The 25,686-nt window shown below is 37.0% G+C and overlaps 1 protein-coding gene across 1 annotated transcript; it reads right to left on the bottom strand.

Moving 5' to 3' along the window:
• Window positions 1-8,835: 8,835 nt before the first annotated feature.
• Window positions 8,836-25,540, bottom strand: LOC138316094 (sterile alpha motif domain-containing protein 9-like). Its single transcript, XM_069257590.1, has 7 exons — window positions 25,416-25,540; window positions 20,560-20,878; window positions 20,093-20,320; window positions 19,484-19,540; window positions 14,101-18,866; window positions 13,791-13,879; window positions 8,836-13,490 (listed from the first exon to the last, which is right to left on the bottom strand). The coding sequence occupies exons 2-6, from the start codon at window positions 20,840-20,842 to the stop codon at window positions 13,796-13,798; spliced, it is 5,418 nt and encodes a 1,805-aa protein (XP_069113691.1). The 5' UTR covers window positions 20,843-20,878; window positions 25,416-25,540; the 3' UTR covers window positions 8,836-13,490; window positions 13,791-13,795.
• Window positions 25,541-25,686: the final 146 nt, after the last annotated feature.

Below are 25,686 nucleotides of genomic sequence, written 5' to 3'. Positions count from 1 at the left end.
AACCTTTATAATATCTACGATTGGATATGAAATTGAAGCTCGAGGAATTCCCCAGAAATATGTACAAGAATTGAACAGCCTCATTTGGAACTTTGTGTGGGATTGGAAAACACATCAATTAGATAGAAAGATATGTTGTAGTAATATAGAGTATGGAGGTATGGGAATGATAGACATTGAAACCTTCATACAGTGTAAACAGTTAAAAACAATTTTCAAAATACTCCATTCAAATATGGATAAATGGAGTATTATTGGTAAACATTTTTTAAGAAAATTGGACGAGTTTGGTTATGAATACTTTCTGTGCTCCTGCTCAGATCTAAAAGGCATAATCAATGAACAAACAATTTCTAAATTTTATTTAAATTGTCTAAAGGCATGGTCCAAATTTTTAAGTCAAGTACAAATACAGGTATACAGTAAAACTGATGTACTTAACCAAAATCTCTTTGGTAATATTCATATTCAATATCAGGGTAAACCGCTTTACTTCACTTCTTTTCTAAAAAGTGGCATGAAAAAAGTTTCAGATATTTGGGATATTGAAAATAATGATTTCATAGTAAGTGAGAGACTTTTCGAAAAACTTGTATCTAGGAGAAACTGGATAGCTGAGTATGCTCAGCAGCTCAGATAAAAAAATCAATTCCAAGAAATTTTATTAGAATTCTAAAGGAAGATAACCAAGAGATTGTAGATACTCAAGCATCAAATCCGAAACAAATTATATCCATTAATGACAATTTTGAACTGCTACTTAGACAGAAATGTAACACTAAAACAATGAATTCAAAAGATTTTAAAATCCAACTGATACAACAGGTCATGTTACCAAACAATAGACCAAAAGCAGAATCTAAATGGGAAACTGAATTTCAAAGAACTTTTAATTGGAAAATAATTTGGACAAACAGTTTAGGTAAAATGACAGCAACAAACAACAAGATAAAAGAATTTAACTGGAAATGTTTGCACAAAATTATATACACTGAATATAAATTAAGAATCATGAACAGATCCAATGGTAAATGTCACATGTGTAATAACCAGATAGAAACACAAAGTCACATGTTCTACCACTGCCCGTTCGCAACACAGTTATTTCAGTTAATATGTGATTTATTAGCAAATTTGATCGACACACGTTTAGAAGACAAGGACATTTTGATTGGTGTAGACGACGATGAAAATCCGTTTGTCAGTACAATAACTTTCACTTTTAAATGGGTCATATGGAAAGTTAGAAATATAATTAAATATCAAAACAAACGACAGACACCCTTATCAGCCTTCGAAATATTTAAAGCGGTCCTATCAGAAAACCTTCACTTATTTTTACAAGTTAATAATAGAGTGCACTTGACTGGAACCAAAATTTCAACCCTCCTAGAAAAATACTCCGAACTCAAAAACATTCTGACATAATCAGCTGATAATGACAGACAATTATGTAACACTGCCTATAGTTTCTAATTTTTCATAATCACAGACAATCAAAATACTTTGACTAATATGTAATATGTAAGACAAGATAATATGATACAAATGTGGATATATTTACCATTTTATTCAGCGTTAGTATAATCCAGGACCTCGTGTTTTTGAACCGGATGTTATGTGGTACTACCTAATACAGTTTTGCTATGGATCCGGAAAGGTGTATTATATCCGGATTTTCTATCAATGTACTTTTTTCTCTGACCGTCTTCTACTTACTTACTTACCAAAATAATATCAAAATAATATACTAAGTAATTACAGAAGGCCTGGTCAATTGTACAGATAGCCAGATCGATGTGGCTAGAGTTGATAAGACCAACACGGAAATTTGGCTCTCTGTGCAATTGATCAGGCTCTGCTCGCCTCCGCCTGCTTTCGTTATATGCTTATATTACGTATCAGCATCCATGATGGATGAATTGTAATTATTTCTTTACTTATCAATATTTATTAATATTTGAAAAATATGTAAATAAAATAATAATCGTTCACCCACTACGATGAAACGAGAATATTAAGTGAACAAATTAAACAAATCAATTATATTTATACTAGATGTTGTTTGATGAATGAGTGATTATGTTCAAATGTTACATACATGTACATGTTAATAGAGTATTTAGATATAGATAATAAATGTGTACAATATATATGTATGTATGTATGTATGTGTGTGTGTGTGTGTGTGTGTGGGTGTGTGTGTGTGATGGTGTGTGTGCGTAGGTATGTAAGTATGTGTGTGTGTGTGTGTGTGTGTGTGTATGTATGTACGTATGTATGTATATATATATATATGTATGTATGTATGTATGTATGTATGTATGTGATGGTATGTATGTATGTATGTATGTATGTATGTATGTATGTATGTATGTATGTATGTATGTATGTATGTATGTATGTATGTATGTATGTATGTATGTATGTATGTATGTATGTATGTATGTATGTATGTATGTATGTATGTATGTATGTATGTATGTATGTATGTATGTATGTATGTATGTATGTATGTATGTATGTATGTATGTATGTATGTATGTATGTATGTATGTATGTATGTATGTATGTATGTATGTATGTATGTATGTATGTATGTATGTATGTATGTATGTATGTATGTATGTATGTATGTATGTATGTATGTATGTATGTATGTATGTATGTATGTATATTGCATGAATCGGTATTTTTATGAAAATGAAAAGAATAAAAGAAAATGCTCAAAAAATTTAATATTCTCAACTCTGAGTGGAAAAAAAAAAAAAAAAAAGTGTATGTCCCAGTCTTTTTGATTAGCCCTTACATATTTCGCCAGTACGTCTTGAATTGACCGATTCATTCTCTCTACCATACCGTCCGATCTGGGATGAAGAGGCGTGGTTCTTGATTTGTGTATTTCTAACAATTTGCACATTTCAGTGAAAATGGTGCTCTCATATTGTCTCCCTTGATCTGAGTGGATTTTTAAGGGACAGCCATACCTTGTAATCCAAGATTTTACGACAATTTCCGTCACAGTTTCTGCCCGCATATCCATCATTGGATAAATTTCCGTAAATTTCGTGAAGTAATCTTTTACCACAAGAATGTATCTGTTATTGAACTTTGTTATCGGAAATGGTCCCGCGATATCTGTTGCTATCCTCTCAAAAGGTCCCCCCATAAGGTAAGATTTCATTGTATGACGCTTAGAATTAGGTGGATTCTTGTACTCGCCACAGATGTCACAGGAGGAGACATAGTCTTGTATAGTGGTGCTCATGTTCCGCCAAAAGTAAGGGCATAGATTCGCCTTCTCTAGTGTTTTTGTCATTCCAAAATGGCCGCTGGTCGGAGCGTCGTGAAGATACCATGTTATCTCGTTCACCATATCGTCAGGAATACAAATCCTCCATCTGACGTCTCCATTGTCGTAATGCCAACGTATACATAGCACATCGTTCTGTATTGCTAAAAGGTCCCATTTCCCAATCCAATATTTCAGTTCCGGGCTTTTATGAGAAATGTCCTTCCAAACAGGTCTCTCCATTTGTTCTGTCTTTAATCGAAAAACTTCCCCGATAATTTCGTCCTCCTTTTGCCGTTTGTTTAGATTATCTAATGAAAGGTCAAGTGGAGAGGGTCGTGTCTGTTTGCGGGCCATTTGAGGCCGGTTTGGTTTCCTCCCCCTCCTCAGCCTAGCGCCTCCCGGCGATTCATCCTCTTCGGATGATTCCTCAGACATAGAACTACTGTCTATAGCATACGCTGCCTGGATCTCTCTTTCTTCTTTGAAGTAATGATTAAAAGTTTCCTGTATGTGTCGTATCATATCGACATTGATATCCACTATATGGACTTCACGCAGACTTTCCCTGATGTTCTCGGAGAAGCGTAGTAACCCGTTTAGGTAAGCTTTAGCGCATATATCCTTTGGCATTCCAAAGAGGCCCGAACTTATAGTTGGCATCGCAATAGTTAGAAATCCTTTTTGTTCAGCTTCCTTAGCAACGTTTACTATTGTAGTTTCTAGTTTCTCCATACATAAATCCCTTTTGTTCTCATAATCCTTCCATCTTGGTCCGACACAGTGTATAACTCCGCGATAAGGAAGCTTCCCTGCGGTGGTAGTACATACACCTGTCTCTGTTAAACTCGAGTTAGTTCTTAGGTAGTGTTCACAGTGGTCTCCCGCTGCGTCGGCTATCACTTTTGCTACACCGGCACCATGTGTTAATTGTTCATTAGCCGAGTTAACGATCGCCTCAACATGAACCTGTCTGATATCGTCAGAGTAAATGTGTATTTCAAGTCCAGACCTTGTTCGAAACACACTGCCAGTATTTTCCTCTAATTTTATAGTTTCGTCGGCCTGGTTTACTTCCGTACGCACTTCCGGTTCTTGATAAGCATAATCCCAAGGCATTTTACATTGTCTACAAATATCTTCATCCCCGTTACATAACCGTGATAGAGCGTCTGCGTTTCCATGTTTTCGTCCTGGTCTATGTATTATTTTCATGTCGAACTGACTGATTTGTTGAAGCCATCGGTGGATCTGTCCATCTGGTTCTTTGAATCGGTGTAACCAAGTAAGGGACCCATGGTCGGTACGAATAGTAAATGGTTTTCCGATTAGGTAGTGTTTAAAATATTTTGTGAAATACACTACAGCTAACATCTCTTTTCTTGTGACGCAGTAGTTTCTTTCTGCCTTATCTAGACTTTTACTGCCGTAGGAAATTACTCTTTCCTTTCCATCCTGTACTTGAGATAGTACCCCTCCAATCGCGCTTTGGCTCGCGTCGGTATCCAGGATGAATTCCCCTCCATTGACTTCCGGGTAAGCCAATATTTCTGAGCTAGTAAGCTTTTTCTTCAGTTCAATGAAGGCTGTCTCTGCATCCGAATTCCAGCAAAATTTCGTGTTTTTCTTGGTAAGGTCAAATAGAGGTTTGGCTATCGTCGCATAATTCTGTATAAACTTCCGGTAATACGATGTGAGACCGAGAAAGCTTCTAACGTCTTTTGTTGACCGTGGAATGGGTATGCTTTCAACAGCGCTAATCTTTTCCGGGTCCGTGCGTACTCCCTGTTTTGACACGATGTGGCCCAGGAATTTTAATTCCCTTTGGAGGAAATGGCACTTCTTGGCCTTTAATTTGAGCCCAGCTTTGTTGATCCTGTCTAATACTCTCTCAAGGTTTGTAAAATGTTCTTCAAATGTTCGGCCATAAACAATGATGTCGTCTAGATATAGCACTGCCGTTTGCCATTGTAAACCAGCCAGAACTCGTTCCATTAAACGTTGAAATGTCCCCGGACTATTGCATAATCCAAATGGCATAGTTACATACTGATAAAGGCCACCCCTAGGGGTCGCGAATGCAGTTTTTTTCTTTGTCTTCTTCTTGCATTGGAACTTGATGGTATGCCATATCCAGGTCTAATGAAGAAAACCAGTCTGCTCCACTTAGTGCGTCAAGATTATCGTCAATCCTGGTTATCGGGTATGCATCTTTGATTGTTCGTTCGTTAAGTTTCCTATAATCCACGCACATTCGCCAGCTCCCATCCTTTTTCTGAACAAGAACAAGTTGCGAGGACCATGGACTTGTCGATTTCTCGATCAATCCCTGTTGTTCCAACTTCTCTATTTCTGTGTCCAACGCTTCACGTTTGTGTAACGGGATACGCCTCGGTGGTTCTTTAATCGGAGTATCATTAGTAAGTTTAATCCTGTGTGTAGTCAGGTTTGTCCGACCAACTTCTCCTGGTCTAGCAAAACTGATTTTATTCTTGATCAGGAAATGTTTAAATTCCTTACGTTGACTGTCATTTAGTCCAGTACATCCTTTATCATACATGGGAACCAGATATTCCGGTAACGATTCCTCCTCGCTACCTGACGACACTACTTGTAATACGTCGTCTCCACTCAGCTGAATTTCCTTTATCCTCGTTACTGGAGTGAATAACGCCATATGCACGTTCTTGTATATTGTAATGCTGGAATCACTGAGATTTAGAACTCTAGTAGGAATAATGGATCCCGCAGCGTCAACAAGGGTTCTCGCGATAGCAACTCCATGACGCTCCATAAAACCTTTATCAGGAGTAAGTATTCCGGGTATTGAAATTCCCATATCGCGGACATGATTGTTGACAACAGTAGATTTTATAATAGATTCATGACCTGCAGGTACCACTACAGTTTCCAGGGCGATGACCCTCCCGGATTGTATTTCCTTACTATCGTTGAGCGGCAGGCGGGCGCCATTGATAATTAAGCACCCTTCATCGTGGTCCCAATTACACCGGAATTGTGTAATAAAATCCTCTCCTAGCAGGTTGGCACTTATCTCGGCCACGATAACTATGAAGTCGTATACAGTATCGCCAAATCTTAGCTGCATAACACTCTCTCCCAAGCACGAAATAGTACTACCTCCTGCGCCACAAAACTTTAAATTTACGGGTGATAGTTTTGGTTTTTCTGTGAGCTCCTTATAAGTTTCAAGAGAGATAAATGTTCTTTTCGCGCCAGTGTCTATTTTCCAGATGACTGACGTTTCATTCACCTGACCTCCCACTGTCATAGATCCATGACTTTTGATCGACACTGACCTGTCGCATTTTGACGTTTTTATCGGTTTAACGTCCGGTTCTCTTGTACTTGTAGAAGTTACGGGCACACTTGAGCTCTCACTACCGACAACGGGCGTTTCTGGGTATTGGTTCCGTGTGTCGGCAGTAGTGGACCCGACATTGGTTAAGGGTATTTTATGATTCAGTGGTTTATGGGATGTTCTGGCGAATCCATTGTACCCGTGTTTGTTTCCCGTTTCCCGTCTAGGGGATCGGAATTCATCTCCGGTACATTTGGTTTCTACCCGATTACCCCGACTCCACTTACTAGTCATAGTTACCCGGTTTTTGCCTGGTAAGGGTCGTTTTACTGACTCGATCAGACCTAGACCCTCATGCCCGATCGGTCGTCGTTTAAATTTCTCTCTTCAAATTTATTGTGCCGCTTACCTCCATAAACATCTCTCTTCTGTGTCCTTCCTGTGTTCCTTTGTCCATAATCGATCATCATGACTGGTCTCACATGGGGTTTATTATCCTTTCGTAACTCCCTCTCACCAACACGAAGGCATTCTTCCTGTAAGGCATTTGATACAGCCTCGTATATGTTTTTTGGTTTAGTCCTCTTGACCGCCAGACGAAAATCATCGAATTCACTGCATTTATCGAGGAATGCCTGGAGTGTATGTTCCTCCACTAAGTCAGGTTTATCCCGATACGCTCGTCTGTATAAATCCTCTAAGGCCTGGCCGAAGTCTCGCAGTGACTCTCCCTTATTTCTACGTCGTAATTTTGCTTCGGCGATATATTTTTCTTTTAGCGCCGTATGTCCAAATCTCTCCTCCATTTTCTCACGTAAGCGGCTGTATTTGTGGCTGTATACTAACGGAAGATCATATGCGTAGGATTTAGCCTGTCCTCGTAGTGTACTTAGCAAAATACGCCGTCTATGCTCCTCATTCCATTGATTCAAATCAGCGAGATTTTCAAAATACTGAACAAATTCTGTCCATACCTCTCGATGTTCACCACTAAACGTTCTCCTCACTTGGTATTCTGTCCGGGCTTGTCCAGTTCTACTGGCCGCATAAGAGTTTAACGCCGGGGACATTACCACGTCACTATCGTCAGCAAATGGTACATTATCATGCCATTCCTCATTTTTGATTTGCTGACCGTTCCTGTCTTCTCTGGGTCCATGATTAAAAGTAACAGCTTTCCGTCTACTGAACTTCAACATATCCACATATGAAAGAGTCTTATATTCTCACCTGCAACAAATGGTTTACATCTATAGATGACCGTCAATATGACGTAAAAATAACAAAATGTTATTAATGTCCATAAAAAACAAAATGTCATCGGCCCGAGATTTATTCAACTAGTAACAAATCTATTATAACGAATTGTTCATCATAGTCCCATACAATTCGTTAAAGCAAGGTTTTACTGTTGTAGTATATGTATTACATTTAATTGTTTTAACTAGAGATTTCTGGCCACATTTAACGGTCGCATGCTTTAACGGGCTATACAATTGCTTCTTTCTCGTGTCATATTGTCATTTAGGTTTATACCAATCGTGAATATTTTTTTTCTTCGAAATGAGTAAAAACGGAATAATTAAAGGGGACATAAATAGGTATCGTGGCAAATTGAAATACAGTCCTAGTATCAGAAATGTACATATGTAATAAGTAGAATACCCATTGTCCCTTTTCTGTTATATTTCATCACGTGAGGTGCAAACTTTGATATTTTTCACTCGTGCGACAATGTTTCTACCCCATTCGATGTAATATAACTTCGTCAAGAAACAAAGGATATACTTTGTATATTGTACTTGTAAGTAAAATTATAGACAAACAAAAATCATTGAGGTGAAAATGTGATTTCGCAGGTTAACTTAAAATCGATGTGACAGTCATGTTGTGTGTTTTAGACTATAGATATCTGGCCACATTCAACGATCGCTTGTTTTTGCCTTGTCACATTGCAATTTAGTTTTATGCAAAGCGATCATAAGTGTCCTTATTTGTATTATCTCTTTTTATGCATTAACGATTTTTAATATTGGTTCAACAAATTATCGTCGATTTAATTTCCTGAAGTTTTTGTTTTGCTAAATACGACTGTTGTAATCATATACCCTTACTGGTAAGGCTGTATGCAACATGCAAGAGGCTTTGTTAACCACTTCAGATCAGTAACAACTTATATCGAGAATGAGAAACATACCGAGAAAATACGAAACACATAAAACATTATTAATAAAAGAACTTTATTACAGATACATACAATGTATCTCTTTATATAAATTATAAATGAAATATAACCACTCGCGTGTTATTGGATTTTCTTTAAATCACAACTGCATGTATTACAAAGCAACCTGTATTGTAAATACACAACTAAATATTCTTTTGCATGCACAAATTTCATTAAGTATCATAAGTAATACAAGGACACAAGATTTAATGCTTCCATTTGTCAATTTTGTTACTCATAACAGTTTTGGGTAACACAATATTCTCGATATGGTATACAAACATAATACTGTAGTCCAACACATGTGTACTAGATTTCAAAAAAGTTTTCTTTATAAAAATATTGTTTAAATTAATTTGAAATACGGGGCGTGATTATTTTTTAAAAATCGATTTGAAATCAATATAGTTGAAATTCATATTGTTATATCAGATGTAAAATAGCCTCAGCTATTGGAAACAAAATGTACTACATTTTGAGATTGATACAGTTCTCTGGTAACGCACTACCCTGTTGAATCAAGTATATTGTTCACGCCCATGGCAACAGCATATTGTATGAAAAGTTACATTTCCCAATGCGTCGTCGTATCTTATCGAAATAACACATTTATAGGAAATCAAACGTTAATCTGAAATGTATGATACACTTGTAATGTGTGCTTTATCTAAAATATTTTATTTTATTTCTATTTTTATTTATGAATAGACAGTATGAAAAATGAGTGAAAGTTGTGATACTATTATGTGAATGAATCGTGTGTCAGTGGTGTGGTGAGTGACAGTCCTCCTGTGTAAGGACATCATATTTCTGAAGGAAGACCCCGTGGCCCCAACGTTAGCAGCCTTAGAATGTTTACATGGTGAAGTACATGTTTTTGTCTCTGTTGTAAACAAAGGATATTATTTCTGGTGCCAAGCTATGCCGACCTCGGTATAGATTAAACACACCTATTGATACAATAATATATACTTATATATATATTTAAAACACTTCAACTACGTATTGCATTAACGTATCATATCATGCATCCTCGATACGCCAGGTGTTCTGATTATTTACGATCTCGACACCCGTGGACTATCTCATAATAAAACTGCAGGCAACAAAACAGAACAGGCATTTATTCTGTTAATGCACATCAAAATATCCGTATAACGGTGTACTGTGGTTGACTGTATGGCTTTGAAGTTGGGCGTCGCTCTCTCTGTAGTCTTCAAAGGAAATTTTTGCAGGTCTGTAATTGGTTCAGTTTTTTCCTTTGAGCTGCCTTCAGTTTCTCTATGAGATAGTCAATGGGTGTAGAGATCGTAAGTGATCGGAACCCCTGGAATATCGAGGATGCATATATTGTCGTATTATTTTAAATACTTCAACTAATGCACTACAGTACGAGTAAAATATTATATGGTATCTCTGTTTATATTCTTTTTGTGCTTGTAAATATTTCATCATTTCATTTCATTTTAATTGATGGATTTTGATTACATTAAATAATTTCATTATGGAACTGGGAAATTATATGAAAGCAGGGCCAATCATATGTGACTGATGTAAATCAAACTACCTGTATGGCAACCCAACATGACATTTATTTAAAAGAGCAATGTCGATCCTTAATTTCACTGCATATGTATGAGATATCTTGATTGAAATATAAGATATATTATATAGTATATGAGATATCTTACATATATATGAGATATCTCATATCTATTTTTTAATTAATTCTATATAAGATATCTTATATCGTATTTAAGATATCTCATTTAAGTTATCTATATAAGATATCTTATCTTACAAAGGAACGAGATTTCAACAAAGGCCCAGAAATGAAGTCTCCCTACCCGGAAGTCATAGAGACTGTACAGTATACTATTACTCGTTCAGCCAGACTCTTGAAGGCTTCGCATGCTACGCCAGTATCAAGCGTTTGGTTGAACGACACAAAAGTATGCATGTATAGATAGGTCACCATTATAGTTCGAATTGACAACAAGAGTGATGGGAATTAACTGCTTCTGTGTTTTCAATACATCGTTGAATGCAACCGTACAGCGGTTGACTCTCCCTTTCAGTGCCATCTCTTTCATTGCAAACGATTCTAAGATGTGTTCCGAAGTACTCCGAATGATGCTCGAACAAGAAATTAGTTTCTGGTTTTAAATGCTACGAAATTTCATTCTATAAAATATATCTTATAAAGCAACGAGATTTCAATTATCTAAGATATCTTGTATATATATGAGATATCTCATATACATATATAATATATCTTATTTAATTTCTATATGAGATATCTTATATACGAAATAAAATTTCTTATATAATATATGAGATATTTTATGTACTTTATGAGATATGATATATGTTATATAAGATATTTTTTAAACTTTATAAGATATCTTATATATTTTATAAGATATCTTATATGTTATATAAGATATCTTATATAGATATAAGATATCTCATATGTATATAAGATATCTTATATTATTTGATTAAATACGGGAATGACCTTGCTCCTTCAATAAGTGTTAAATTGGCTTGCCATATACCTATATTCATCTGGCAACTATTTGATACATTACAAGTCATGAAAAGTAAAGAATAGACGTATTATCACTGATACTCAAACAAATATCAGAAATCAACAATATGATATACTTAATATTTTCTTAAACAACTTCTCATAGAAGTAGCAATAGATACAAAAATCAATTTCGAGGTGGGTACTGAAAAAGTTTGTGAAAATACAGGGTGTTTTCATTCAGAAAAAACCTAAAGTATACAACATTTATGTCATACTGAATGTGACATAACTACAGCAATAAAGGAATTTTCAAAATAGAGGCCACCGAAGACAATAGACAAACAATCTTGCAGATATAGTAATTAAGTATTGGTTTCAAAAATAGCACTACTGATAAATCTTATGTATTTAGCTAATCACACTCATATATACAGGATTATTGATAAAATAATGATATCAATTATGTTTTCAAACTGTTTACTGTCGGTATAAAAAGGCATATAACGAATGGATGGACAGCTCAGGGAAACGTAAGAGATAACTTATGATAATGTAAATACTAGTAGCAAAATATTAAATCTTAAATAAGAATTAAACAAATACATTATGCACAGATATATTAATGTATTGAAATATATTATAAATCACATATTCCGAGACAAAAGTCCATAATATACACACATTACTGCTGACTAAGTCATTCCTATTCTAATCAACTATAAAACAAACAAACAAAGAAAATGTTACTTCTACTACACGATTGTTAAAAAATTAATAAATCAATAAATACTTCAATATTTCAATAACAGTAAACCAATTTTCTTTCGCGTGCAATTTTCGTGAATTTGAAATCGAGAAAGTTAATCTCCACGGATTAACATTTCGTTAATTGATATGAAATCAATTCTATTTTTAATTCCGCGAATGTTAATCATTGAGAACTTGTTTTGAAATGGAAATAGCGAAATTTAGTAGCCACGAAAGAAAGTTGGTTTATAGTTTAACATCATGACACATACATTTGTATATTTACTGTATATGTGGCTATGTATAGCAAAAACAAATGATTAAACAGGAAATATTCATTTGGATGTTAAAACAATGCAACATACATATAAACATAACTAAAAGAACATTTATACATTTAAGAAAGAGACATTTATACTGTTTGAAGTATATACATAACGACGACAATAGACGAGGAGCACACCCCTAATACAAAACATCAAAACTAATAGAAAAAAACATAAGGTATCAAAACACATGACATTCAATTCGATATCCGTAAGTAATTGAATTTCGTTTGATTCAAAATATTGATCACAATCAAGAAAGTAAGGATTATTTTATAAAGCACTAAGATACATTATAATCAATGATGAGGCAACATCAAAATTGTTACCATCTATCTCTCATCGATAATCGGATATTAGTGAGACCAATCGCTTTCAAGTAGTTTTACCTCCTGTCCGTGAAGAGGTGATAGCAAATAGAGATACTTGTCTGAACCAAAAAATATTGATGTGTTGTCAGAGTGACATTAAGATAATGATTTTCAATGTATGGCAATTAGTATCTTAAATAAGCCGCATTAACGGTTAATAAAAATGAACAAGCATTCGAATTATGATACAAGAAAACACGCCAGATAAGATAACTATAAAACAACAACTAAAATAACAGTTTAGACATGACAACAGGCTGACTAGTTAGTTGAGTTAAACATGTTCAAACAGTAATAACACAAAGTCAGGTCAATTCAGGTCAATTTTAGGTAATTTTTTATCACTTGTGTCACCTTTGTTAATCAATAGTTCATATACAGTTTAACATTCTGAGCACAAATTGTTTAGATTTGTTTGGTCATCAGTTCCTGATTATTACAATGGATAAGGCATAACATACTATTAACAGCTATGTTCAAAAAGAATGGTCGTCGTGTACAGTTAGTGACTACCTCACTAATTAATACAATACAGATCAATGAAGACAATATCTAGCTCAAGGGCACACTGTCAACTTCTAGTGATATGATACCACAATCGGATTCATCCGTGTCGAAGACTCAATAAGAGGACGATGTCACAGGTGAATGCGGGAAACGGCACTTGATGAACTGCAAAACATGTTTTGAAAATGTAATATTTTATTACCATTTCATCATAAAACTATGGGTATATCAAGATAAATATGTTACTAAAATGCTGTTGCTTTTATATTGTTATGTTTTGTATAAGTATCTTAATTTTGTTTGCCTTGTAATCAAAGGTAATCCTGTAATTAATCATCAGTATGAATATTATATATCTAGAAATATCTAGAAACAGGCTACCAATATAAGCAAATCTTCATTCGGTTTCATGAATTTTAGATACAGAGTTACAAAATGACGATCTATACGAGCTAATGCCGTTACCTTTTTTAGAACTGAAACAGTTCCTGTCGGCTTTTAATGAGTAATTGAAGATCGCTGCGTAACTTTGACTCCTGCTGTATGGTATTTTCCTGAAACAAGAAGATAAAGGTATCAATGATTTCTCGTGAAACAATATGATTGACTGTACAGATCAAGACAGAACTAAATCACAACAACAGAATTATCCGTACAGTGTATAGATTAATATTACAATGAATGTATTTGAGGATTCATTTAGATATGTTGAACACGTTCGTTATTTTACATTGACACGGGTAGGATATTAGAAATTCTATTAAAATTGCCATACCTCTCGTGTGCTCCTGTGCGACATTTTCTTCAGTTGCTCAATCTTCCTAAGGGTATCGTGTATGCCACGTATTTTCTGTGTAACGTCTGGTTCAGGCTGTAATAGAAGGGTTTCATTTCCAGGTTTCCGGACCCTGGTATAGCCATGAGAACGAGATCCTTGATCTCCCGATTTCCTGTCATCTTGTGTAACATCAAAAGCTTTAGGTCCTAACCATGTGAATCCGAGGTAAAAATAGACCCGCTTTTGCCAAAGAGTCCGTTGTCCAATGTGGGTTCCCGTGGGTATAGTAATTCGTGTTTTGTTTCCCCCTGCTGTCTCTATCTGTACGGATACCTCCGATCCATCATTCATTAGTATCCCCTCTAAACGTTTGAGTCTGTTGATATTCTGTGGTTGTGACCACACAGTGTCGCCTTTGTAGTATCTACCTGTGTGACTGTTGTGGAGTTCCTCGTAGTAAACTATTTCGTCGTAACCATGTCCTTTTCCTAGAAAGAAATATGTTGTTTCCCTCTTCATTCGATTTCGATTGCCGTCATTTTGACGAGGGTGATTCTTTTTAAATGCTGATTTCCATTTCTGCATAGCATCTGGAAGTTTCCCTATGGGATACAGCTGCAGGTGTCGCCTGCTCTCCGTTGGCCAATTGAGCATCATCAAGTAAAGAAAAACTTCTAGATGAGGTAACTCGTCTGTACTATCGTTCTGAATAGTGTACAGACGTTTGCTCCATTGAACCAATTCTTCGAATGGACATGGACTGGCCCTAGTTTTGGTGATATGCAGTACAATTGCTACGCTTATGAAACTTTTAATGTCAAATGCTTCGACATTTTCTTGTGTCTTCAAAATAGTTTCTAGGTGCATGAATATCAATTTTAACTTCATTCCACCGTCCTCTTCACGTCTAAGTTCGAGAAGATTTGCTAGAGATCTACCCCCAAGTTTACGAATCCGTCTTCTTCTAAAATCTGATTTCTCTTTCTCGCTCAAGTTTTCAGGCACTTCATCTGAATCCTCTCCAAAGTAGCTATCTACGTTTTCTCTCAAACGCGGCAATGTGCGATGCGCAAATCCAGATTTGGTCCAATATGCATTTTTCATTGCACTGTCCTTTAGTTGAGTATTTTTGTCTTCCAACTTTCTCATGGCAGCATCGATAAAACCCCTAAGAGTTCGTAAATATTCAAAAGTGTCCTTATCCATGTCTGGTATTGCGATCTGTTCATGTTGGATCTCTTTGTCAACCAAAATGACATGCAGTTTCTTTTCCGAAATTGGCGATGACAACTTAAGCAAGTCAAGCAGCAGCATCACTAAATAAACTTCATTGTAGTACCCCGCGTCATTTGTAGAGGCATGTTTTTCCTGTTCGCTGACTGACTGCTCTTTATGAAATATATTTATCCCTGTTCTCGCCAACTCAATTACCTCTTTCGTTTGATCCATGGTGAGTTCTGTTCCCTGTTGTAGACTGCATTCATACTTTTCATTTAACTGATGTTTGTACACCAATCCGTAGGTGTCCCAGAGATATGAGTTATCTTTTTTCATACTTGTTGCAATCTTGCAATATTTTGTTGCTTCCTCCCAGTTTTTGAAATGCATGTAATGCCTTGCTATTTGTTGTGCAATCATTGGGTCTCCTGTCATATCAAATCCCTTTAGAAGAACGTCTGCCGCTTTGTCTGGGTCCTCTTTAGAACAAATTTCAAGGATCATTGGTGAAAAGTTTTCCTTTTTGCCATTTTCTAACTGTTCTCTCTTTTTCAGAATATCTTTGACAATTTTTTTGACCTGATCGACAGACCTGTTCTGATTGACAAAAACTGGCGAACTCAAAAAACACAGCATGGCACCACTCGTTTCCATTTCCAGCTTTTTCTGTAAAAAGCTGAATATTTCTCTCGCAAACAGCTTGTTGATAATTGAAAGAGCTTGAAGGTTTGTTCCAAAACCACCTCTTGAGGATCGATTAAGCAGAACTTCCAGGGGCTGACTCATGCCGCTTTCCCACCGTCGTTTCAGTGTCTGGCGTTGTGGCGATACCAAGCCGAATGAAATGATGTCTTTCTTCAACTGCGAACTCATCATTGTGTCAAAAGCGCTGATAGGTATAGACTGAAAGTCAATGTCATAGCTGTTCATCATAGCAAGGTACAGCAAAAGGTCCTTTTCTCTCTTGGATTCAATGCTATTGACATACTGCTGAACGGTACGAGTGATGTAATCCTGGTTAAAATTTTCTTTCAGAATGTTGAAAGATATCAATAAACGAGGATTGACGCCGTTCTCATTTTCATACTTTTGTTCCAGGGACTCGTATTTTTTGTTGAACCAGTCGAGTTCACGGGGATCCAATTCATGCTTCAGGAGAATAACGGACTCATCAATTTTCTTCGGGAGATTTGTTCTTCGTGTGCAAAGAAGGAGAACGCAGAAGCAGGAAAATAGTGTTGCTTCACTTCGTCTTGCAGCAACCCGCGCTCTGTTTTCAAGCGATGCGTAGAGGTTCTGAATATTCTCTTCGTCACAATTATCCAACAACACAATCGGAGGATTGGGCGTGGTCGGGTCTTCATAGTTCCTTAGCAGAGCTATTTGATCGCATGTCTGGTCTGTGATTTGCTTCACAATACAGCATCGGTACTTCTCCCTTGATTCCCAAAGCAATTGTTTTGCTGAGGTTGTTCCGCCAGCACCTGGTTGGTGCATTAGATTGACGATAGCTACTCTGCAGTCGTCGTCGTTTTGTTTTCCGTCCAATGCCTTCACGAGAATATTCATTAGTCGAGAGTGTTGCGACCTCTGCAATACGTGATCAGAACCAAACCAGTAATTCCACCAAGTAGCTTCTTGGCCCCGAAAAAAAGATTCCTGTGACTCCCTACTTTGTTTTTTACGTTTCTCCTGATCCTTTGCTATCTCGGTGTCATTACATTCTTTTCTGCTGAGAATATCTAGGTCACACAATTCATTCCTTACTTTATCGCGTAGATAACAAAATGCTCCCTTTGAGGTTGGAAGTTCACACGATCCCCTGTTGTTGGTCGAGACTGAATTTTGTAACATGATGTTGACATGGTTCCATGGAAGTCCTACGATGCATCTCTCTGTCATTGTTTTTCTATCAATGCTCTGTCGCCTCAGTAACTCGCTGATCCAACTATTCGCGATGTCGTCACTAGGTGAGAGCACCATCCATTGGTCTTGAAACTTCAGTATAGCATCTTCCGCAGCTTCAAGTAGGACTTCATAGTTCTTTGAAAGCAGAAGAAAAATCACCATCGCTCTTCCACTGGGAACTTCTTCTCCGTAAAAGCGCAAAGCCTCTTTCAATCCTTCACTTCGATTTCTTTTCCATGTCAGAACATCCATGGGTTTTTTACCCATGGCATCGTAGCCATTGCAAAACACCCATGGTCTTAAAGCCGATGTTCGCAGATCATCAAACAAGTGATTCCGTCGTTCATGATCAGTTTTATTTTCCGTGGAGTTTCTGTCGAAATTATCTGTTGTCAAAACCTTCACAACTTGTTCCTTTTCAAACTCAATAAAATGGTATAATCCATTGGTGGCGCTTGAAGAATTGAAATCAAATATCACACACGGCGCGATGTCATTAACAAACTGGAATTGCTCTGCTAAGTCGGTTGTATTGCCGCCATCAAATGGACTTAGAAAAATGATGGGATACAGCTCTTCTGTCAAAGTTTCGCAACCTCCGCAAAATAAATTTAAGAATTTCCGTCTGAGATTTTCCTGTATGGGCATTGATTTCGGAATTTCCTCCTGTTTTCTTCTGTACTTTGATAGCTCCTTTTTAGTTTTCATATACTGTCGAATCTGCTCTCCCGATACAGGTGATGGGTGTGGGTCGTCATTGAGAAGACGAAATAGAACCATTCCCTCTTCAAACTTAGCATATACTGCTTCATCCCTCAGCAAGCTTGAGTTAGGTACTATGTCAACCTCAACAACAACTAATTGCACTCCAGAAGCCTCACTACAGCTAACATCTATAAACTCAACTGGCCTGATACAACCAAGAGCTATCTCAATTTGATCCTCATAAAAATGAGATGTTATGGCTTGATAAATTGCCTTTTTGCAATTATCCTTTTCTATGTTGATACCTATGATTTCTCCTTCCAAGCACTCATCATTGGATTTCTGTTCAACGCCAAAATGGATGGTTCCATTCGTTCTTTCGTTCATGCAGGCAGATGCAAACCGAACAGTCTCTTTAGCAATCCAATCCAACTTTTCTGCTGGAGGTTTTGGTGCATTATTGAGAAATAGATGTACGGGTTCTATTAAATTATGTGGTCTCGTTATACTTGTCTGTATTACTCCTGATTTCCGATAATTGTCAAGATGCCCAGTAGGTGCTTCAAATTTCCTGAATGTTTCTCTGAAGTTTAACTTTCTTTCAGTAATCTTCTTTTTTGGCTTGTCTTGTGGACTTACCGATGTTACATGTTTTCCTTCACTTTCAGACCCAATCAACTCATCTCGAATCATCAACAGATTCTTTTTATCACGAAAGGAAAATTTTTGTAAAATCTGGGTCATATCGTCCCAGTTTAAACATTTGAACATCTTTCCGTCGACGTTTTCAGCTTTAAATACGACAAGCATTTTTTTGTTTAGTCGATCTTCATCGGGATTAAAATGTTCAAGTACATTACAAATCTCTTCTGTATTCATGTCTTCTATAAGTGTCCTAGTCTGGGCTTGAGTTTCCTGTTTTTCGTCGTCACCTATAGAATAATGAAGCTTCTGGATTACAAGATTTTTGTGTGAACATACGGTAGTGACATTTGGTAAGAAAGGTAAACAATTGAGGTTAAACACTAGGTTTGACGATGGAACATGTATATGACTAATATGCTCAAATAAGATAAAGAATAAAGGTAGCGTGACGATTAACTCAAAACTAAATAACATACTAAAATGTATGTCGGTATTATATTCCTAGAAATGTGATCTGACAAAATGCTTCAGACATGATCTACAGTTAAACCATATTTCTTTCGCGACTTTTAGATTTCGTTATTTTCTTTTCAAATCTATTTTAAGATCAATTTTCGCGGTTTTAGAAATTGGCGTTACGGTAGACTTTGATCCAGTGTTCAAAATTACTTTGAACGCGAAATTCATAGAAATAAATTGTTCGCGAAAGACAGTTGGTTTACAGTGTAAGATAGTCCATGAATACATTATCTTTTATAAAATATGAAAACTGTAATCATTTTTTACAATGCAATTTCAAATACAATGACTATTTCTTAAAAGCACGGACACCCTACACAAAGCCTCTAGGAATAATCCCATACCCTTTAAAAAGGTATAATTATTTTAAACCATTAAGTCCTACCTGATTCGTTGCTATCAGAATCATCATCCCTTTGTCGCCATGAAAGATTTTTATAAAACAAATCTTTTTTATTTGTTAAAGAAGTTAATATCATCAAATAAAACTTGTGTTGAAACATTAAGTCCATTTATGCAGAAACTGTGTAACTGTTATTGCTCGGTCATTGCTTCATGGCCTTAAATGATATTAGTTGTCGATGGGCCGTAAAACTCAAACAAACAAAATCATTGCTTCGTGTTACAGAAAACCAAACTGTAATATAGGACTGACAATTATTCAGTGCTAAGAGCAATCTCTATGGTAGCATTACGGCATTGTTCAGAGGGTACTTCAGCTCGGAACACTGATACACCCCTCGACAATACTATGGGTTCTTCTAAGAATCATCATACATAAGGTTAGAAAGGGTTAATGATGGGAGACGAAAACAATCCATAATTTCAAGTAGATGAAACAAATAACGAAAGTGTGAATGTGAAAATCGTATTTCATTCAATTCGAGACCCTAATTCCCGAAAACGTTCTGCTTATGAAGTTGAATTTTGATAAAAACCAATCATTATATGAAGTATTATATTTGTTTTTACACTCCGTTATGAAGCTTTAAAGGATACATTCTCTTTTTCCTCGCTCCCCTTCGTCCAAGGACAACACCAGTAAAAGAGGATAGGACTAGAGTTTGGAGGTGATCTTGCTTTAATCTGTATTCTGTTCCAGACTCAATGATCTGCTGACGAACCTCGTCTTCCAATGTCGATACTGCAACATTGGCCTTTTCTTCGAAGCAGAAAAGATCCTTTAGCGTCTCAGAAACAATGTTGTCAATTTTTCCGTCCTCTGAAAATTAATTTAAACGAATCAACCGACTAATCAGCAATGACACAAAAAAAGCATTTACCTAATACAGCATGGGTGGTACAACGTGAATGATAGTGTTCCAATATCTGGATATACAAATCAGCTTTATTTTATCACTTTTTATCCACACAAATACTCAGCGCAACCAGAATGCGATTAACAAAAAGGAAGGACAGCGAAAAAGCTTAATTATAGTCAACAACCATCCCTTTCATTACCCCTTTTTATCTCTTCTTCTGTAACGGTACAACCTTGGAGTTCTTGCAAGATATGGTAGTCTACACAGTCTAACAGCGTCTGGTAGCTCTTCGGCTTCCTGGGTAGTATTTTTAGTAATTTATCAATTCGATCATCATTTGTATCTTCGGCCTGTATTCTTTCTTTATCGTCTGCATTGAGGACAATTTGTTCAAACAGATACTCCAACACGGTTTTCAAATCAATGTTCCTAATCAAGAATCTATGATTCTTTTGGAGGACAAGTCGCTCCCTCGTCTCCATGGTAACGGTTTCTTTAGGACATCATTTTGCAAAGAACTGAAATATAAATCGTTATCGAAATAGTAAAAACAATATACAATATACTCAATTAACTTTACACCACATATGCATGTTGTATACGTGCCCTGTCTTATTAGATTTCCGAAAGCTAGTAGATATATCCATTATCGCGATTTGTCGTTACAGATGCCATAAAAACTGTGAGTATTTTTATGCTACATGCATTTAGCATACTAGTAACTGATTTACAGTAATACAACCACATGAATGTTCACATCAACCATTCTCGCAAAAATTCAAACATTCCCAAATGGATGTTTTTCAGATATAACTGTTTGATCAATAATGACATGACATCTGAACGACAAACTCAAACTAATCGTTTAAAGGTAGAATATACATTAAAACAGATGTGAGAGGAAACTAACATATAAATGCTACACACGTACATTGCCATCGTCGGATACCCACGGCTGATCGCACTACACTACGCTACACTTATCAAAAATGTAGCGTAGTGTAGTGCGATAAGCCGTGGGTATCCGACGATGGTACATTGCATGTATCTTAGTTTATTATACACGTACATGTAATCGTCTAAATCGTGTGGTTTTGATTATTTTGGAGAATAATCTGGATAACGGTAGTAATAAGCAAATAATAGACACTGGCAAATTGTTTCCATAGCCATATCTGAGAAAAACAAAAATTGATTGATTGTGACATTACCACTTCCGGTCTTCGTTACGTGTATGTAAACCTACACGTAAACGCGTAAAGTTACGTACAGTTTCGTGAAAAGCCCTTAAAATTTACGTACACGTAAAGATACGTGCACATAAATCCTATGTCTACCCGTAATTTAAAGTTACGTACACTTTGTGAAACGGTACCACATCACACTTTCAATGATAGTGTAGAAGAACAGGGAAAATACACATTCATGTCGAGTGCCCCGACCAGGAATCGAACCCGGTTCTCTGGCGTGGAAATCTACGGCTCTAACGACTGAGCAAAAGAAGCATGCTCCTTCAGCTGAGTGACAGAGACCGTATTTAACACTTTTTACAAACCATACCGACCCGCTCCTTTTACACTACTCCCCCCTGTTTTTATTGAGATTTCCTAAATCTCAACCCGAGACTCTTTAACCACCATCCATGGGTTATTTAGTTGGGCGCCAATTCTGTAACAGGCGATGAGAAAATGCAGCGGCCAGACCGGGATTCGAACCGGGGACCCTCCGAACACTAGCCGAGTGCTCTACCGACTGAGCTACCTGGTTGTAACGTGCAACCTCTCAATTTAGACGGAGCTCCGGGATCACCGACTTCCTGGTCGAGCAGTTGAACAATATTTACAAGTTATTTACACGACTGGATATGTACACAGGCCTGGACAGTACCTCTGTCCCTATCGCCTGCGACGTACCTACGACGGGTACCGCATCCTGCGGTATGCCCGACACTGCCTAAGTGTCGTGTCCACTAACCCTGGCTTCACAACTAGCCAGCAACCTGTACTCTATATCTTGTACAGACACTACCACTCTGCCGCGTCACTATTAGTAATCACTGTCGCCGAGATGACAGTGTCTTACTCCAGGGTATGTCACTACCCTCTGTCCCTGTTATACTCCGGGGACAACCCCTGGCACGACTACCAGTGTCCTGCTCCGAGGCACCTGCACTACCTCTGTCACTGTAGTGACCAACCCCTGGCGCAATCGCCAGTGTCCTATTTTACAGACGTCTGCTGAATACAACCACCAGTACCAGAATGTTGCAGGTCAGGGCGTACCAGAGTAGCCTTTTCTGGCGACCCCTTATGCAGGAGCTTCTGGCGTACCCAGGGCCGTTCACACACTGGTACTGACACCCTTATACAACGTGCATGCCATCAGATTGCCTTTGCAGACAACCCTTACTCAGGAGCTTCCAGCTACACACCGATAACCAGAGTAGCCTTTGCAGGCATCCCATTATTCAGGAGCTTCTGGCACCAGTGCTTTGTACAGTGACCAATCTCAATCCCATAGCATGTTAGTGTTCGCCAACGTATACTTCGAGCAGAGTACCCGGCCCCCCATGTTGATTGATGGGGCTTAACGTCCTTGTTCCGGTTATAACCGAGCCTAGGACACTACCCGGCCCCCCATACCTGTGTGATTCATTAAAAGTAAAGATTAATGTTCCCTGCCAGTGGTATTAGCTCATTTGCATATAGTAATTTGTAGCTCTAATTTCTTCTTCAATCTGCTACACAAAATAACCTATATGAGCCTATTCAAATCCTTTCTATATCGCCACAATATTATAATTTACATTTTACCATTTTGGCAAATTAATCCATCACTATAATTAAACTCAATTAATCAAATTGCAGTCTATGTAGTATCACAAACGTTAACAAAACGTGATGCAAGGGAGGTAACTCTAACCGTAAATCATCACACTGGTCACCGATGATCTACCCAGTCCAATCCCACTACACTCCTCCCTCCTTTCTCGAAATCTTCGCTCTCAAAGACATACGAGACCCTTCCAAACACCACCACCGTTGGTTATTTAGATTGGCGAAGAATGTAGAAGAACAGTGCAAAATACACATTTTTGTCGAGTGCCCCGACCAGGAATCGAACCCGGGTCTCCGGCGCGGAAATCTACGGCTCTACCGACTGAACCACAGAAGCATGCTCCGTCAGCTGAGTGACAGAGACAGTATTTAACACTATATACAAGCCACACCAACCCGCTCCTTTTATAATAGAAAGAACCGTGTCCTTCAGAGAGTAACCGATAACCGTCTTACCGATCTAGATCAAATTCACATTTTGCCATTTACAATCGCAAAGGGGATGAATACGTCTGGTTTCATGCTTTATTAACTATGTTCGACTATATCATTATATAAAAGGTCAAACTAACCTCGATGTCTGCGTCAACTATGTACTGATAACATTTTCAAAATTTTTAATCAATTATTCGCATGTATAGTATTATCCAGGGCCCAGTTCCACGAACTTCCTCAACTTTAAGGAATTCCTTAACATAAAAGTCTCCAAAGGAAAGGTTCCTTAACTTAATATTTTTTTCTTAACATCTGCAATCTTTTTCCTATGGGGAATTTAAGTTAAGGAACCTTTTATAAAACATGTTTGTGAAACTGGACCCTGGTCATACATAAAACGAGAGAGATTTCATGCCCAAGAGAAGATACATCGATTATACCCTATCATCATTAACGAGTAAGGAAGTGAAGACTTTCAAAATCTAAAAAGGAATTTGCCGCTACTTGTGAACATGTTTAAATATTAGTGGTAAGCCGATTTAAGAGGTGAATTAATAAAATATATCATCTTTAATTATCTTTGTTACAATCATAACGGAACGGTTAATGTTTTATTATGTACATATGAAAGTATTTTAAACTTAGTTCATTACCATGTTGTCTCTTGTTGCTCTTCACCTCGACCAAAAGTATTTGCAAATTGTATCACTACCACCGTACCTGTAGTTATCGCTGTTATATTAGGTGGTATAAGTCACTCTAAGTATCCGTTAGTCTGGGTTGTATAAATTCATAAACACTTTATCTACTCGCTTATCAAGTACATATTGATTCTAATGTCTTTTTAAATATATTGGACTACCTCATTTCCACAATATTGTTGTGATAAAGCAACAAATTGCCAGCCTCAGCCTGCTCTATCACATAGGTAGGCTGGTGACTAATATACCTGTAGTGTTGCTGATCATCATGACCAGTCCGAATCGGTGAGTGTCTTATACCAAACACGTAAGGCATAAAGGCGTGAAACATGTTGGTGTTCATCAGCCTTATCCCAAACTTTGGTCTGAACAAGTGTGACCTGATCCAGACACATTGATCTGATGTCAAATATGATAGACTTGAAATATTGTGTTAAATGGCTTAATTGGTCAACTTCAGCAGTCCTGATTTTCGCTATGGTATACACAGGCAAAATTTCTTCGCGTGGTGTTTTTGACTTCTCTAGTAATATTCATGCGAATGCCTTTTTAAATGAAATTCACGTGAATAAACTTACATGAAGAAATATTGTCTGTGTATTTAGTCAGTGTGTACAGTGATCTAGTTACATTGGTTTGGTCCCATTTGATCTCAATTGTCTAGTAACAAACTTTGGTGGAAAAAAATTAAGGATTAACAACTTAACTATATTAACACCATCTTAAACTTCATTATATGGTGGTACAAATAAGTAAATGGTACTAATCAACTTAGAGATATTCCACGCACATATTTTCAAAACATAGTGCTCATTTTGGCGGTAAATCTAACAAAGGATAATGAGTGCACAACTATTATTCCCAGTCAAATCTGCCCAGCTTTATCAAACGTATTCGAGGTATACATTCTGAGTAACCTGAGAACAATATCGCTTCCTGAACGATAGAGGGTAGCCTAATATATTCAAATTATGTACAGTACATGTATATATCAACGACACCGCCTAAATATATAAACGGCATATTTAAAGCCATGGCCCATGCATTAATCGTTTTACAGTTTATAATGCCATTTTACTTACCCGCATTCACATGATTTTGGTAATGATACCGTGAGTGCATTTTCCGCCATAAAGGTCTTTCAGACACCCCTAGCTGCGACCAATTAACTAATTCTCGGAAAAACACACTATGCTTTTAGTTTCGGTTTTAAAATCACATGTAATCTCGTGACCGACGAGAACATATCAGTTCATTATATATATGTGACGTAACGACAGCATTGCTAAAGTGACAAATGCATTGATGCATTGTAAGCATACTTATGTACAATTTACCAATAGGTGACCTCAA

The sequence above is a fragment of the Argopecten irradians genome, chromosome 2, assembly GCF_041381155.1.
Source record: "Argopecten irradians isolate NY chromosome 2, Ai_NY, whole genome shotgun sequence".
Taxonomy (NCBI): domain Eukaryota; kingdom Metazoa; phylum Mollusca; class Bivalvia; order Pectinida; family Pectinidae; genus Argopecten; species Argopecten irradians.
Note: the sequence above shows the minus strand (reverse complement) of the source record. Positions and strands in the feature narration are given on the sequence as shown.